Below are 19,037 nucleotides of genomic sequence, written 5' to 3'. Positions count from 1 at the left end.
AGAGACTTCCGTTTGGGAATTCTTTAAAAAAAATCCACGGGAATTCTTTCATAAATTCCTTAGATGTTTTCTTCAACAATTGCTTTAGGAATTTCTTTGACATGGTCTTTGAAAAATCGTTCGGTAATTCCTTAGGAAACTCATTTTTTTTTAAAATACCTTTCGAAATTTCTTCGGTATGATTCGGCAAGACATCAAACGCTATGTCCAAAGGGAAGTATTATGAAAATCGAATGTACCTCAAATGTTATTCCATAGGATCGTAGGTTTGGACCTCTAGTTTCAGAATCTGTGCGGTTTAAAATATTTCATCTTGGGTTTTTCGATTTTTTTTCTATTTTTTTTTTGATTTTTTTGCTATTTTTCCATACAAATGGCGAAAAAAGTCATTTTAAGGTTAATTTCATCCCATATAAAAATGTATGGGAAAAATCCAAGACGGATTATTTTAAATCGCACATATTCTGAATCTAGAGGTCCAAAAATACGGTTCTAGCGAATAAACTTTGAGGTACATTCACTTTTCATAATACTTCCCTTTGGACATAGCGTGCATCAGTCAAGCATTTTTTTTGCGAATACTTGCAGAAACTCCAACTCCTATTTCGGCAATTTATTTGGATTTGACCTTTTTTAAGCATTCATAATTTCTTCAGGAATTCCGTTGGCGGATCCTTTGGAAATATGAAATGAACTACTAAAATAATTGTCAAAGAAATTTCCAAATTATTGGCCCTAAAAGTATTCAAAAGAACTTCCAGAAAAGCATGCTGTCAAATTCTTTAACAGAAGATTGGGAAGTAATTATTGCAAAATTCACAAAGGAACAACCAAAGGAATATTCAATGAAAAAAACAAGGGAATGTGCAAAGAAATTTCCAAATAAATTAAAAAAAGAAATGCCAAGGAAATTAATTACTGAATTGCAGAAGCATGAATATAAATACAAAAGAAATGCAAAGTAGACAAAAAAACTTGAATATCAATTTTAACCACACCGTGCTCCCTGTTACTCTTCTGTGCGCTTACAGTTCGTTCATCTCAGGACAACACAGCCGAAGGCAGAATTTATGCGACTTGGAATATCACTTTCAAACGATTTCAATTGAACGAAATTGTTCTATTTCAACTTTCGTCGTTGGGCGGAATCGCTTTCGGTTTGGATTCGCTTCTTTCCCGTAACTTCTTCCTCTTTTTATTCTCGAAATACGAAAATTACCTCGCGATCCGATGGATGAAAGCTGTGCCGTTGATGTAGATTCGGGGGTGGGAGTTACTTTCGTCGTCGTACCTACGTACGACAAAAGGAATCCAATTTCTTTTCGCGGGACAATTGTACAGCTCTTTGTCGTATGCTGAGGCTAGGGGTGCGTCTTCGATCGCAATCGGCTCGATTGCCGCGGGTTGTCGCGCGTACAATCGAGCAGACAGACGCAATCAGATAGCCCTCGACTCACTCCCACGTCCTCTAGTCTTCGGCGAACATAATATCCAACGTAACGTATATCTTCAAAGAAATGAGCCCAGGGGGAACTTTAATAGCGGAGAGATGGTGCGGCAGCGCTCTATTGAAAAGGAATCGGGCCGAATGACACAATAGTTGCTGCTACAACTGGAAGGAAAACGGAACGGGAATTCATTTCATTGTGACACATTATTGGATGATGAACGTTGCCGACAGGAGCCGGGGATGGCTGTTTGCGGATCATATTTTCGGAAAACAGTAGGTATGTCGTAACGAGGTTATGATGAGGACTGTGCGTGACTGATTGGGAATCGACAGGCTAATGTATGTCAAGGTGTCACTGGATGATTGATGAACAAACTGCTGCTATATTCGAGAAAGTTTATTGACATTGAACAGAGAAGCTTTTCTACTTCACTGGAAAGGATGAGGATGTCTGTGGGCAGATTGATTTAGTCAAATCTGACAAATAAACGAGTGCAGATTTTGTGGGTCTGCGTTTCTCGTTAAAACACACACCCATCGTACCACGCCGAACTTGATGGTCTAATGGCTACCGCTGCTGATGATTGTTTAGCCAAGATTAATAAGACAGAATTGCTGCTAGAGTTATGATAGTAAACATTGGTCGAGTGATTGTACAGATTTAAAATGATCATGGATGTACACCAGAAATGATTAAAAGGGCTGGGAAAGACTTGGAAATTAGAATATATTGAGAGAAAGGAGGAATTATGAAAAAAAAAACGCCTTTTGGTGGGATTCCAACCTACGACTCCGTATTCGCTTGACCGGAGCTTTAACCAACCGATCCACATAATAGGTAACGATTCTATGGAATAGTAAGCCCAGCTGACTCTTTATTTCAAGTTTATCCACCATCAACAAGTAATAATTTGCAATGGAAATGGAAAGTATTCTTGAGGAGTTTCCCAATGTACCTTTGGCCGCATCTGGCCAACCAGGGCAATTTGTTGGATACGTAACTATTTTAGCAGGTAAATACAATAATCCAGTGATATGAACCTACTTATGACTTATTCGGCACTCATTCCGACAACTCAAGCAAAAAAAAGTTTTAGAAACTAGGCGAATACTGCAAACGTCTTGTAAAACAACAATATCCCTTTACTATTACTTTAGAGCTTTTAGTAGAACTTGTTACTTCAGACTCTAGTTTAATTTAAAAACATTTCACTTATACTTCACTTTTGCAAAAGAAAATAAAAAATGAATAACTCTTTTAAAGAAAAACTAGAAAGGACGAGCAGATTCCTTTTAATTCTACTACTGTGCTTATCTTCGGACAGATAGGCCTATTTCGTCTGTGACTTACAGACTTCTTCAGTGTCAAGTGCTCGAGTGAGTGTCAAGTGAGTCGAGCACTTGACACTGAAGAAGTCTGTAAGTCACAGACGAAATAGGCCTATCTGTCCGAAGATAAGCACAGTAGTAGAATTAAAAGGAATCTGTTCGTCCTTTCTAGTTTTTCTTTAAAAGAGTTATTCATTTTTTATTTTCTTTTGCAAAAGTGAAGTATTAGTGAAATGTTTTTAAATTAAACTAGAGTCTGAAACAATATCCCGCCGAATTTTGAAAAATAAATATTTGAAACCTCCAAAAATGTACGTTTTCAATTGTAGAATTTCACTTTGAAACAATACACAGAACATTGCTTCTAGCTTTCAAATTGGATAAATTTGTTTCTCGATTGAAGATTCACGCGATGTCTTAATGAATTCTTATAGCCATAACTTCATGAATTTCTCCAAAGATTCCTTCACGCACTCTTAAAACAATGTCAAGAAACCATTCGGATTTTTTTTAGGAATTCCTAAACAATCTTCTTCCAAAACTTTCTTGAAGGATTCTTTAGAAAAACAATTCACGAATTTCTTTATTCAAAACATCTGAATTCCTTTAGAATATCGCAATGAATTACTTCACAAATTTTTCCAAACATTCTTGCAAAAAATATTTCAGGAATTCCGAAAGATATTCCTTGAGGAATCCCTTTAGATAATCTTCCAATGATTCCTTCAAAAAGTTTCCCAGAAATTATTTCAGAAAATCTTTTATGAAGTCTTTCAAAATTGCGCTATCAATGTCTTCAGAAATAACTCCTGGAATTTATTCAAAAAATCTTTAAATAATTCTTTCAAAATTTCCCCAACAAATTGTTCCAGTGAATCTTTTAAAAAAAATACAGGGCATGCTGTAGATATGCCCTTGTAAATTTCTTCAGAAATGTCACCATAAATTCGTTTGGCAAATTACACGGATTACTTCCAAAACTTCAGCTGGAATAACTTAAGGCGAAACTAGAAGCATTTCCTCATTTTTTTTTTTTGTTTTTGTTGTTTTTTTTTTATTAAATCGCGATATTTTTGAAATTGGTTTTCGTACACATGTTTAATATGGATCTAGGCATCTTCTATTTTTTTGTGGTCGGAAATGTTTTACGTTTTTGCAGAATTTCATAAAATAATGACTTCTGCAAAAATGGAAAACATTTTCCACCAGGAAAAAAACTTCAGAAGACACCTTGATCCATACTCTAAATGTGTACGAAATCCGATTTTGTGAATATTGCTTCATTATTCAATACAAAATCAAAAACCAAAAAAAAAAAATAGGAAATGCTTCCAGTTTCACCTTGAGATAATTTACCGGAAATCCTGAACAAAACCTTCGACTGAATTCTGGAGGAACTTCAAAACTCTATAAATTGAAGAATTAAAAAAGTTCCTGGTGAAGTTTGTGAAAACATTTTGAAGAATGTTCCAAAAAAGTTCTTCAAAGAATTACAAGATTTTTTTTCAAAGTTTGGAAGTATTTTTGAAACTCTTGCAGTTTGATTTTACTTAGATAGCTTACGGCTTACTCAAATCAGAGAGCACCAAAAGTGTTGAAACATATTTAAGCGGAAATCTAGCATGAATTTAAGGCATATTATTTTGAAGAGTTGCAGTCTGAATCTCTTGAGTGAAGATTTTGTCACTAAAATAATGATGAATCCATGGCTGCATCCATATATTCCTTGAGAAAATTGCAGAATAAATTTGTGAAGAAATTGACTAAAATTTTGTCCAGGTTTTGCACTAAAGTTTTTCCAGAGTAGGAAATTTTATCGGAAATAAGTCGGAATTTCATAAAGAATTCAAATAATGGGTTCCCGCTATAATTTCTTCAACTTTTCTATTACATTTTCCACTTGTTTTCAGAGTTTTGAGAAAATTCTTTTGGGAGGCCGTCAAAACCTTCCATAGAAGCCAAACTAGAACAAGTTCAAACAAGCCAAACTAGAATAAGTGTTCATTCTTCATAATGGTAGACCAACAATTTATCCACAGATTACAACAGGGATCTCCTAGAAATTCTTTTGGCATTTCTCAAAAAACGACAGCACAATCGTTACTAGATTACCAGAAACTTCACAAAAATGTCAGCTTTAAATTCTATGTTCAGTATCTCAATAAACTTTGGCATCGATTTCTACTAGATCTGCGATCTAAAGATTCTTTCATTTTTTTAGGAAATTGAAAAAAAAAACTCCAGCGCTGTGCTTCCTTCACATGTACTTATGAGAATTTCTGCAGAAATTTCACCAAGAATTCATTCAGGAAGCTTTTCATTAATACCATCCAAAGCTTTTCCTCAACTTACTTCAAAAATTCTTTTTGAATATCTTTCACGAATCATTAATTTCTTCACAGTTTCCTTCATATTTTTACCAAGTGTTCCAGAAGTTTTACATTTCATTATTTTTCAGATTTTCAGATTTTCAGCACTAAGCTGGTTCATTTTCGCATTCAAACGGTCTTTCAGAGATTGTTTCAGAAATTCTTTCAGCCAGCAAATTTTTACACGGAAAGTGTTGCTTTATATTTTTCTCCAGATATTTCTCCAGCATTTTTTCCAATGGAAATTTCTCAAGAGATTTTCCGAATTCCTCCAGGATTTTTATAGAATTCCACCAGGTATTCTATTAAAATTTTTCTCCAGGAACCCTTCAGGCAGTTCTCAATAAACTCTCTTGGAGTTCAACCAAGCGTTACTCAAGAAGTTTTCCATGGTATTCCTCCAGGAATTTCTTCAAAATTGCCTACTAATGTTCTTTCACGGATTTCCTTGAGATTCCTACAGAAAACCCTTCAGAGTTTTTATATAATTAAAACTGTAGATTTTTTCAAGAATTCCGTCAGGGAGTTTATTGTGATTTCTCCATGGATTTCTTTCTTGAGTAATTTTTCCAGGGATATTTCAAGTATTTTAACCGTAGTGTGGCCAATATAAGACATCCATAGAATGCCGGCGGGGAATCCACGCAATTATAACGATCAAATCTCCTTAAATTTTCCACTGATTTGAATAATTTTTGGTATTTGTCTGTGTCGGAAGATGTGGATATCCACTAGTTCTCAAATCTAGCAGAGTTTCAACTTCTTATTTTCGATAACCAATTTAATATCGAGATATGAAATCGGATATGATACCGGGGTACCCTGCCGGCTACATAAGATTTAAGGATTTCTTTAAATGTTCTTACAAATCCTGAGCAGACTCCTTCAAGCGTTCCTCCAGGAATTACTGGCCAATTTCTTGCAGGGATTCCTGCAGAAATTTCTACAAAGAAATTTCGTCAGTTATTCTCCTGGGATACCTTTAAAGATTCATCCAGGAATATTTTCAGCAGTTCTTCTAGAAATAGTACAGAACATTACTAAAGAAATTATTCAAATTCTTAAGAAATCACGTAAGGATTTTTCAAAGGAATTCTTGAAAGAACTCCAAAAAGACTGGTGGAGATTCCTAAAATGATTATTTGAAAAAAAAAAATAGAAGGATTCCCTGACTGATTTCCTGGAGAATTTTTTGAAGAAATTCCTGAAATTATCCCTAAGAGAATACCTGAAATAATTATCTGCTATATCTCTAAAAGAATTCAATTATACACGTTTGGGGAGTTCTGGAAGTAATTTCAAGGAAAAACTCCCGAAAGAACTTCTGAAGAAATTTCTGAAAACAAAATTCACAAGGAGTAGTTTCCGAGGAAGTCCCTGTGGAAATTTCTATCGGACACCCTAGAGGAATTTTGGAAGAAAACCCTAATGAAATTTCTTAAGCAATCCTGGCAAGCAGGGTTGGGAACACTCACTTGAAAAGAGTTACACTCACTTGCTGTTTTCTCATCTCAGAAGCATGCTATCAAAAAACAGTGTATGGAGCACTTTTACCTTGTGGTTTTATCTCAAACTTTCCCGAATAAAGAAAGGGTCGCACACGCATTCCAAAGTCGTGACAGAGCTTTGAAGGCAACTCTCCACAAGGTGAGTGTAATTTACATTCACCTCGTGGAGACTCGCCGACTCGCCTTCATAGCCCTCTCACGACTTTGGAATGCGTGTGCGACCCTTACTTTATTCGGGAAAGTTTAAGATAAACCCGCAAGGTAAAAATGCTCCATACACTGTTTTTTGATAGCATGCTTCTGAGTTGAGAAAATACCAAGTGAATGTAACTCTTTCCAAATGAGTGTTCCCATCCCTGCTGGCAAGAACTCCCACGGATACCTCAGTAGTAATGTTCCGAAGAATTTATTGTACAATTCCTCAAGATATGAGAGGAAGTCCTGCAGAAATTTTGGAAATCAATGTCCTGGAGGAATTCTTCAAGGAATCACTAAGGAAATGTCAAAAGGGAAAACAATGAAAGAATCTCGACGAACTGATGATCCCTGTCCAACTTTCCCTAAAATAATCTACTGGAAACATCTTTGAGAACTGTCAAGCAATAAAGCTCTGAAAGATCAGCGGTAAAATGGCTTAAAGAATTTCTGAAAAATGGTCTGAATAAACCCTAAAATGAATTTTTGAAGCAGTCCTTGGAGGAGCTTTTGGAGATATTCTAGTAGAACGGCTTGCGGGGACCAAGAAACGCCCAGCAGAGCCGGGACAGCTAGCGCGAGCAATAAGCCTTCTAAGTCGGTTACGAAATGCGCAAGGGGTAGGGAAACCAAGTCCCAGGAGGCCAACCCTAAGAGAAACGGGGGCCAACCGGACCGAGGAAAATGGAACCCTTGGATTGCGGTTGAAAAAAAGATGGCCTTAAGAAACGTGAAACCAGCCCACAAGCGTGAACGGAACGTTGTGCTGGTCTTCAAAATTGAAGCGGATACGAGGTGCTGAAGGCCATTGGGAGCGGAAATTGTCTCTCACCGCTGGGCACGGAAGTAAAAAGCATCCGGTGAACCAGGACCGGAAAGATGATGCTAGTGCTGGAGAAGGGACCGACCAAAAACGGCACCTGCTACAAGGCACTATCTCAGAGGGTACTGGGCGGAAAGGTGCTGGTGAGTGCCCTGACAGCGGAGACGACTTTCCAGTGTAAAAACCTGGACGAGATCGCCGGCGCAGAAGTGCGTTCAGCCGCACTTAAACAGCAACTTAAAAAACGCGGTCTGCATAAAGGCCCGGCAGGTACGTAAATCGTCACAATCAAGCTGCCAGTAGGGGAGGTGAACATGACGACTGCAGTCAGTATGTCCCCTCAGCATCTACGAGCCACCAGAGATGTGTTTCAATTGCTTCGAGTAAGGACACAAGTCGTGAGTGTGTAAAGGCCCTGACAGCAGTAAACTCTGCAGGAAGTGCGGAGTGGAAGGCCACATCGCAAGGAAGTGCAACTCGGAACCAAAATGCCTGATTTGCACGACAAATAAGAGTCACACGACGGGCGGGCCTAAATGTCCAGGTACGAGAGGAGGTCGAACCAACCGACGATAATGGCAGTCAGTCTCGGAGTCAAGCATAGACGTCGCCCTACTATCGGACCCATACCGCATCCCTATCTATAACGGGGTGGATAAGACCAAGCTAGCAGCGATCAGTACAACCGGTCGTTTTCAGGTCCATGAAATAATTTCCACGTCGTACGGAGGCTTCGCAATAGCGAAGATCAACGGAGTTCACTTCTGTAGTCTATCCCACCCCCCTCCCACCCAACGTAGGTGGTCGATAGACCAGTTTTTGTCTAAGCTAGATTTAGCTATGTATAAAGCGCACTAGTGGGGTTGAGCCCCATGGTCGTCGGTGAAGACTTCTCAATATGCGCGACTAACGCGACACTTCGCGCTTCGATAAGCCGGCACTTGTGGAGCGACTGCTTATGGAGGGTAACACCCACGATGTATCCAGCGATGATCTAGTCGGAACCCTAAGTCCACCATGCAACACCGCGATGCCAAGACGATTCTTATCCTAAAATGAAAGCAAATCGGCATACTGGTGGTGTCCAGAAACCGCAGAGCTCCGCGCATCTTGCCTAAGAGCTTGGATGAGGATGCAAAGAGCTCTCACCGGGCGAAGTGAGGACTACAAGGTGGCTAAACTTGCACAGAACAGAGAGATTAAGGCGCGTAAGCGCCTACAAAGTAGTCATGAACAAAAAGAAGGGCGCGTCAGCACTCCCAAAACGCTCCCCGGAGATGCTGCAGAAGATCTTGGGAACGTTGCCACGATACAAGGTCATGGGCCCCCATCCCCTATGGCCAAACCTGCCAAAGCGAATTCGCCCTGGGAATGAACGACCCGGGATAGCCCTGGCCTAGGATAGGATGTGACAACAGAAATTCGCCTGCCTTGATATTTTTCCCTTAGATTTCGTCAACGATCTAAATCCAGTGCTGCCACTTTTCTTTATTCCAAATCTTTCAAACGATTGAAAGTTGTCGATTGGCATTTGGATGCATATTTCGCACCGTAAATCATTAATTACAATTGGAACAGCATAAATTTTAAGTAAAATTGATTTCAAACTAAATGCTCTTTCATTTAGAGCGAAATATGTCAAATCTTCAATTGATTTTGCACTAAATCAATGGTATTTATCAATATTAATACATTTCAGCTACTTTAGGATGATTTACATTTGAATGTTGACATTTTTAAGCCGAGAAAACTTGAATAGAAAAATACAATGATTTTTAACATTGGTATCATATGCTAAACCTACGAACTAGCAACACGGCCAAACCAATAACAAAGCGATCTGATCGCAGCAAACGGATATCAATTTCAACCAATCAGCGACTGGTCTCCGTTTGACAGCAAAATGGTCTCAAATCGGCTGACTACGTGACGCATCCTATCCTAGGCCCTGGCACGTTCAGAACTGCTATGCAGATAAGGGAAAGTGGATGAGCCAACGATTGGTTCTACTGCCCTAACCCAGGAAGCCACCTGGCGATCATTCTGCCGATGTTGATGGTCTATTCCGAGAAACACCGAGGCGAGAGGAGCTACAACATCACCGCAGGGGTACCTCAGGGGTCCATCCTGGGCCCGGTACTATGGAACGCGGCGTATGATGGCGTATTGAGGCTCAAACTTTCACCGGGTGTAAAGCTGGTCGGCTTCGCCGATGATATTGCCCTCGTGGTATACAGCGAGTCGATAGAGGAAGTGGAACTGACAGCAACTCACACAATTGGCATAGTGGAGGACAGGATGAGGTCACACATTTGGCACTCGCGCACTACAAAACGGAGGTGGTGGTGATGGTAAACAACCGCAAGTCTGAACAGCAGGCAATGGTCACCACAGCTGGATACACGATCAACTCTAAGCGCTCACTGAAGCAATTGGGGGTCATGATCGACCATAAGCTGAAATTCGGAAGTCACGTAGAATATGCCTGCAAAAGGGCAAGCATGGCGATAATGGCATTGTCAAAGATAATGTCAAATAGCTCGGCAATAGTCTCGAGTAAGCGTAAGCTGCTCGCGGCAGTAGCGGTCTCCAGACTACGGTATGGCGCCGCTGCATGGTCGAAGGCGCTAATGGTTAATCAAAACGTGAAGCGATTTGAGAGTACCCACAGGTTGATGTGCCTTAGGGTGGTGAGCGCATACCGCACGGTCTCAAAGGACGCGGTATGTATGCTAGCGGGCATACCGAGAAACCAGATGACTGTGGGCTCTCGGATAAACAGTTTGGCGTTCGCAAGAGTCGATCGACAGTGGACGTTATTAGGGCTATAACCTAGCTTGTGTACAACGGGAAGTCTATAGTACTAGCCAGGGCCCAATCTTCCAGGGGAGAGAGGACAACCAAAGACGGTAGCTGGTTGAACGCTTACCAATAGAGGGCTCTACCCCATATGACATATTGCCATTTGGCATAATGCCTTTTGGCATAATGCCATTTGGCATAATGCCGTTTGGCATAATGCCATTTGGCATAATGGCCATTTGGCATAATGGCCATTTGGAATAATGTCCATTTAGCTAAACAAGGATTATGCACATTCTTACCAAGAAGGCTGTTCATCGTATTATGCCAAACGGCGTTATGCCAAATGGCATTATGTCAAATGGGGTAGAGCCCAATAAAGAGTACTCATGTACGGTCTCTCCCTTCTCGAAGTCATCCATAGCAGGTGTACCGCGAAAGTAATGAAGTGAGAGAATGACGTTCTAGTGGGTCGACCTACACATAACCCAGAGACTCACCTCTTGGGTATCGATCAGCAGATTTCATCATTCCAACTATGTAAAAAATTCATATCGTTTACATCATTAGGCATATCGCTGGGATTGTGAAATTTGGGTTCCCGCTATAGAAGGTTTCCGCAGTGTAGATAGGTTTGATTTTAATGCCAAAATTCATTTCAAACTAGTAATGAAAAACGTTGCATTCACTGAAACATTTTCTTCAACAATTTGCACCAATGGTTTTGCTCGTTATTTCCATCCGAGGTTCAACGGTAAATATATTGAATTCCATCATCACTAACCTCTTCTTCTTTTTTATGAAACTCTTCCTGCACATTTGTTTCGCATCACACAAAATAAAATCATCTTTCCCACTACCGGGTTTTCTTTCAGATGAATACCAGCCAACATCGAGACAGAGAAGCAACAGAAAAATAACAACCAACACCAGGCGCTTGGCCAAATGAAAGGAAAGCTTTCATCCCACTTGGTGTGGCACCGCGCGCCTTCCGGGTTTTGTCACCACACTAGTAGCACACACCACACTGCTGCTGAATAGAAGAAACATCTCTCGTTCGTCGGTCGTCCAAAAGACAAATCCAAGCACCAGCCACCCACCCCCTCTCAACACCTCCCGCGCCCCTCTCATCAAGGATTGTGCGAATATTTTTGTTTGAATAGAAGTGTGCGAGGATTTTCTTCTTTCCCAGCGAGCAGCAGCTGCCGATACGACGAGAGGCCGCAGGACGAAAGCAGTGAAGCATGAGTGGGGGGAAAAGTCTTCGTCGCTCTACTATAATAACATGGAAAACATTTTGATGATCTGACTTCAAAAAAAGCATTGGGGAAGTTTTTCCTAAAACACTCACACAAAGAGACAGTTGTCGCTTTCTTTCGGACATCGGTCGTCCCCCCAACCAAGGCCGGGTGAAACTACGCAGAAGAACGCAGAGGAAAGACGCTCGCCGGTCACACTCCACCTCCTCTTATTGGTAAAATAACTGCCAAGAGGAATCGAGAAACATTTGGGACCAAAAAGGCCGAAATAGCACCACAGCAGAGCACCGGAAACGGGCTCAAGTCGTATTGTCGTGTCTTCATCTTCGCCCTCCTCGACAAGAGCGAGGGACGACGTCGGAAAAGCCCGCCAGTAAAGCCCAAAAGCTGGTGGAATTCCAGACTGGGAAGATTAGGTCCGGACGAAATTTATTTTTTATTTCTCCGCAAGGACCGAAAATCGTTGGAACGAAACGGGAGGCATTTCGGGTGCCGTTGCTTCCTGAAACGAGTTTCCGGAGAATGTTGACCCGCCGCGGCAATGATGGTGGTCAAGTATAGGAAGCAGCCGAGTTTGGAATGCCAGCAGTGGCGAAAAATTTTTCATAAATAGTTTTGCGTCGTTCGAGCAGCGGAATTAAAAACTACGCGCGAGAGAGATTTTCCGGTTCGGGGTCGCGTAAAATCGAGAAAAGCGTTGGAGGCGACGGCAAAGAGCGTGAAAAATAAAGCAAAATTCAATTTGGTGCGAGTTTGAAGTTAATTGAGTGTTACAGCTACGGGGCCGGGTTGTTCCAAGTGAGGAAGAAAAAATTGCGAGATATTAAATCCGCGTGGAAGAGAGTAGTATAATATAGTGAAACAATGTGTTTAAACGAGGAGCGGCTCCATGCATGATATGTCGAGCCGGGTACCGGGTGTACAGAGGCAAAAAATAGCATAGAAAAGTTTTGCGCGCATTCGTGTTTGAGTTACGTATCCTGTGTGTGTGATATGAGTTGCTGCTCCCTCAAGGAGAGCTCCGGTCGACTACAGTTTTTGCTACACTTACGACGCAGACGACGCATCTAGCAGCAATGGCTCAGCGGCACAACAAAAACAGGTAAGTCGGATTATGAACATTAGTTTTTGCTAGTTAGTTGAAAATTCCGGCTGGAAATTTGCACACTGACTCTGTTCACTTTGAAACTTTTTTTCTCCGATTCTCCGTGACATATCAAATTATCAATCCACATGTAAAAACAAGTCTTCAGTCCAAAATTGAGCCTAATTGATAAAGATTTAAAGGTGTATCAAATCGATTTTGTGTTTTTTTAACCGTTTTACTAAAAATACTTATTAAAAATGGTTAAGTAAACGTTTTACTAAATTTACTCATAAATCCATAAAATTGCCCCGAAAGGGTGCCGAAAATACCGTTAGGATATAGTTAGTACAATACACTACAACTTTGCCGAAGATACTACGGTGTTTAAATTGCTTATTTCGAAGCTATTAAATAATTTTAGTTGAGAAATCACGAAAAAACACGATATTTTTACGATTTTACATATAAAAGACATGTAAATTTACATTTTTTTAAGTGACTACATTAATTAGCTATTTCTCCTTTGTGTAACGAACATTTCGTCCATACATTGTTTTTGTGTAGGAATTCGTTTTCTATGACTAATTATCAATAGTATGTCACGTTGATACTAAAAATCGCGTAGAGTTGCCAGCACAAATTAAAACAAAGTTACCCATGATTAAGACGTCATGCCATCGTATTCTAATGTCTTTTGATTCAAGTATCAGAAATAGGGCACTGCGTGAAATTCTCTCCTTCTCTTTCATTCTTACAGAAATTTTGTAAACAACAAGGCCAAGAAACGTCAAAATCCCATACATAATCAAAACAATGCAGTGCCCTATGGCGCAGATGATAAGGCTCGAGCCTGCAGATCAGAAGGTCCCAGGTTCAAGCTCAAATACATAATAAACTTTTTTTTTCTTTCTTTGTAGCAGTTAGGATAATGAATCTGCCATGAGCCATGGCCCATGACTTACGCGCAATCTCCCAAATAATGATGATCGGGACCTGCCAATTAAGCCCATTCCAGGACTAGCTAGATATTTAGTTTACTTGTTGACAAGAAATCGTGTCGACGAGATCAGCTGGACGAAATATTGGACATCTGTTTGATACCGATTAATTTAGCTAAAACAATTCAATACGATGATGGAACTGCTTCTGTATGCAAAATTTATCATACAACTGTGGAGATTACTTGCATCTATCTAGCCACAAGCAACACAACTACACGATAAAGGGAAACTTCATTCTTACTATGCACTCTACGGTTTCGAAACAAGGCTATGATGCCAAATTGCAATGATATGCAGAGCGTAGTCTCATTAACTTATAGCTGGATCGAGACGCAAAAAATCCTAATCCAGGGCTCGAACCTTGAATCTTCGAATCGGCAGTCTCATGCTCAACCATCTACACCAAATTAAAACTGATGCAGATGCGACAAAGAAATGTAATGACGTTCTAATCATGGGTAACTTTGTTTAATTTTGTGCTGGCAACTCTATGCGATTTTTAGTATCAATGTGACATACTTTTGATAATTAGTCAATGAAAACGAATTCCTACACTAAAATGATGTATGGTCGAAATGTTCGTAACACATAGGAGCAATCGCTAATTAAATTAGTCACTTAAAACAATGTAAATTTACATGACTTTTTCATGAACAACCGTAAAAATATTGTATTTTTTCGCGATTTTTTAACGAAAATTGTTGAATAACTTTGAAATAAGCAATTTAAACACCGTAGTGTCTTCGGCAAAGTTGTAGAGTTTTGTTCCAACTATATTTTAACGGTGTTTTTGGTACCTTTTCGGTGCAATTTTTTGGATATTGGTGTACATTTTCGTGAAATGCTCAAAAAACACAAAATTGATTTGATACACCTCTAAACCTTTATCAATTTGGCTCATTTTTGGACTGAAGACTTGTTTTTGCATGTGGATTGATAATTTGATGTGACACGGGTAGGTCAAAAAAAGTGAACAGGTCTAATCACCATATGAAAGCCAACTCAATCATGAAAGATGCACAAACAACTGTAGCCCAAGAATCATTTTGATTTAGTCTTGTAGAGGTTTTGAGAACCATCCTAAAATCTTATACTATCAATTTCAATTTAACCCTCGAGCAGTCGCGTCTTTGACTACCGGCAGCGACGCCGCGCTCACGCTGTATACCACAAGCGTGCGTTTTTCATGGTGCGTGTACTCAGTACACGACGCGACCGCTCCCGGGTTAATGTTGGTTCTAAGAACCTCTTCTAGTTCATTTTAAAGTGGAGACCATATGTATACTTCCGACGATTTTTTCCAATTTCACAGCGCAACATTTTTTTTGTCTCGAGAGCAAACTTATGTGTCTCTGATAGATTTTGGGCTGCTGAATCCGAATCTAGGTTCAGATTTGCTCCAGCACGTCATAATTTTGAGTTATATCTCAATTTTTAAGGGAAAATATGTGATTTTGGGCTTTTTTGACTGCAACCCATTAAGGCGAAACGGGAAGCATTTCCTCATTTTTTTCAGTTTTTGATTTAAAAAAAATAAAGAAGCATTTTTTTTTTTCAAAAACGGTTTTTGTACACATGTAGAGTATGGATCTTCTGAATTTTTTTCGCGTTGAAAAAGTTTTCCATTTTTTCAAAAACCATTTTTCTTTTGTGAAATTTCGTTTGAAAATGGTTTCTGCAAAAACGAAAAACATTTTCCATTACGAAAAAAAAAATCAAAAGAATACCTTGATCCACCCTCTAGATGTGTACGAAAACCGGTTTTGAAAATATTGCTTCGTTATTTAATAAAAAATCAAAAACCAAAAAGTGAGGAAATGCTTCCAGTTTCACTCTTAGCATGGAAATACATGTTTTTGGCAATCAAAGGATAAATTGGTCAATTAACATCTAAATTAATGACTCATGAAAATTATTTCGTTTTACCAAATCAAATTGGATAGATTTAAGCATTTTATGTCAGTATGTAAACTTGCACGCAACTTTTCACAACCCAACTGGTTTTATGTAAAACAAAGAGACATATCAGCCACAAAAAACTGTAAACTGAGTGCAGAATGTAGTAACAGCAGTGATTTCAAATAATTATATGCATTGTTGAACACTGACATAACTGAAGCTGTTAGCATGATCGTCAGTTTTTTTTCGCTTTACCTAATTGTGCTCTCCAAGAAGTTACAGTGGCTTCCCAGGGACGGTCTAGGGGGTGCTCCAGAGGGTTTCAGGAAAGTTCTAGGGGTGTCCAAGGGGTTTGAAATGCGTTCCAGGGGTGTTCCAGAGTGGAATTCAGAGGACTGAAAGATTCCCAGGGGTATTTCAGGGCGTTTCAGCGCATTTCAGATGCAATTGACGGATTTCGCGCCAACTCGAACAAATGTTGGCAGCACCCTCTCAGATTACAACGAAACTTTCTTGGTGTGTAGACCTTGCCCAGATAAGCCACTTTGCATACTCATTTTTCTAATTTTTTTTCTCGACTGACTTTTGAAAAGGGCTAAACTTTTTTTTATGGATTTTTTAAAAATGTTTTTAATCAAAAAATGACTACTCCTACAAAAAAGTGTTGTATGGGTGATTATCACAAAATAAGTCAAATTTTAAGAAATAAATACTGAAAAAAATCCAAAATGAACCCTACACTGAAAAAAATCATTTCTAAAAATTCAAAGTTGATTTAAAAAAAAACACCATTTTTGATTTTGATGAAATTTTGTCTCAAGACAGGTAATTATGTTCCCTACCAACCGTCCATACATCACAAGATGGGCACTTTTAAGGAAAAACAGTTTTTCTAACAAAAACTTTTTCTTGTTCGAATGATTTTTTTTTCAGTGTATTTTGTTATCAACAATAAAACCAGTGAAGGCCATAACAATCCCAGAATCCAATGAAACTCAATTTTCTAGGAGATTTTGTGTTATTTATTCAATCATTTGGAAGGGTTTTCCTATACATAAAAAACTTCAAAATATTACAAATGTATTTTCTTAGGAAATGTAATGTTTGATCGCAATATGTATTGAAGTGCACTTTTAAATATACAATTATTTATAATTATGAATTTTTCAAATATATATATATATGTGTCTTAGAGCCAATTTCAAACATGTTCTTTTCTATTTTTTTCCGATCATACTAAATATTTTTGGTTCATCTTCTGAATTAGAATACCTGTTTGCCTTTACTTTGTCGCCAGGAATAGGCAAAAAACTATGGAATTTCTGAGTGCCTGGTATTGTTTTGGCGTTATTATATATTTCTTCGAGATCTTCTGACATTTTAATGTACTGTTCAGTGGATACGTAACAGAAATTTAATTTAGTTATATTTTTATCTGTCTGTACAACTGCCCAGTTATATAACTCTCGTGGAGTTGTTATGGTATTTCCATAATCTCGAGCAAGACTTGCTCTCTTTGCCATTCGCTTGAGAGTGCCACCAATAGCATCACATGGACCTTTATCGTGGGACGTTGCAAAAAAATGCCATTCTGCTCTTAATGCATGCTTTGACTGGAATCTACATAGACTAGCAAAGTTCTTCTTATTTTTGTATTATGATGCTGCCCCATCAGACATAAAATAAATTTTAGAAAAGTTCGTTAATTGTTTCATAAAATCTATCATTTTTGAGATGAACTACTGGACCGCAACTGTATCGTGAGCCATTACTTCCGATATGATAATGAAGCTAACATTTACAAGTTTATTATCTTTCATATAGTAAATTTCAAATGGGTGTATTGTTGCTTGCGAGTTGTTCCAATGATATCCTTGAGCAGCGTTTTGAATTATGAATGAATAGTTTTCAGAGAAATCACAAATCGCAAGAATTTCATCATCCTTTAATGTATCTTTTTTATTTCTGAGAAATGATGATTGTTGTTTATGAATAAAGTCGTGTGTTATAAGTTTGTCAATTTTATCAACAAGATACGGAACAAATTCATCAACAGGTTTAATAATCGTTTCTAAATTACAGCGATCAGTATTCAACCACTGCTGAAATATAATCTCTTCTTTGTCATTTGATTCTAATATCAATGTAAGTTCCTCTTCAATGTGTTCATTACAAGCACACTTTACACAAGCACGGAAAAAGCAATTATCTGTTCTGGTGGAAATATCGCATCATCTTGTGACACAATTCTTATACTGTTGAACATTAAATTTACATTTTCATGAATAGTACATATGCATGAGCATGAGCATGAGCATGAGCATGATTGACCGCCCGCGGTTGCTCCTCTGTTATTGCAAGGACAACTGCATTTACACAAAGAACCAACAGATGGAGCTTGGGATTAGCTTTCTCTTCATTGTGTAAATGCTGGAATCCCAATACTTTTCAATAAGCAATACCAGCGCCGGCCGCGTCCGAATGCAGGTCAATTGAGATAGGAAGGAAGTGATGACGTGAATCTCGCTTAGGCCAATAACCGAGGAATTCTCTGCGTTACTACGAGAAATCACTAGGAGTTTGGACAGGGGAAATGGAGATGTGTTGAGGATTTTGTCGTGGTAAACGAGTGTAATGTTTTGATTAGCGATTAATAATGCGCTCGCGAAGAAATACCCTTCTAAACCTTGGACGACGAACGCGATCTTTTGTGCCTCAAAACTCACCCTACATAAGTTATTCATTCGCAACTAAGGAGAACACAATGCTAAACACCGACGCATCTGTAGTTTGCGTTTCCGCGCGAGACAATGCTGAACGCGATCAATTCACAAGTATTAACCAAATAACACGTGATAAATAAATCAGAAAGATCTTACCGCATGGTTCGCCGTCTATCTTTTACCGACCCTCTCTTTTTCCAGAAATTCATGCAACCTTAATTTGAGTCAAAACATTTATTCATTTGCACTAAAATATTACAAATGTCGACACCGAAGATGACGAACCATTCAAATTTTTGTGTTCATGCAAAAAATTAAAGAAAATTTATTATCAACTAAATGTGCATTTGGAACTAGCGCCGACACATGACGTGACGAACTTTTCAATATTTGTTAGATAAATACACAAAAACCAGAGCTGCAGCATCTTCCACTAACTGGCCTCGAAATTACACTGAACTGCTACAACAACACACGGGTACGACGATGTGCACATTCAAATTGTCGACGACAACGCGCCCGATCCGAATGAAAAAAAGCGGCACTTCCTTTGCCTCCAAAAACACACTAAACCGCCTCGTACGAAGATGAG

General features: G+C 39.0%; 1 protein-coding gene across 3 annotated transcripts in view; it reads left to right on the top strand.

Annotated features, from left to right (window-relative positions):
* LOC115261027 (protein O-mannosyl-transferase TMTC2) overlaps positions 1–19,037 on the top strand; it is a 1,032,251-nt gene that overhangs the window by 48,348 nt on the left and 964,866 nt on the right. For all 3 annotated transcript variants that reach the window (XR_009997427.1, XM_062849978.1, XM_062849977.1), the window contains exon 2: positions 11,352–12,837. Coding sequence is in view for 2 of the 3 variants with exons in the window: in XM_062849978.1 (XP_062705962.1) it covers positions 12,812–12,837 (26 nt within the window). In the remaining variant the exon portion in view is untranslated. The remainder of the gene's footprint in view (positions 1–11,351; positions 12,838–19,037) is intronic.

The sequence above is a fragment of the Aedes albopictus genome, chromosome 2, assembly GCF_035046485.1.
Source record: "Aedes albopictus strain Foshan chromosome 2, AalbF5, whole genome shotgun sequence".
NCBI classification, from domain to species: domain Eukaryota; kingdom Metazoa; phylum Arthropoda; class Insecta; order Diptera; family Culicidae; genus Aedes; species Aedes albopictus.
This window is presented reverse-complemented; position numbering and strand designations above follow the sequence as displayed.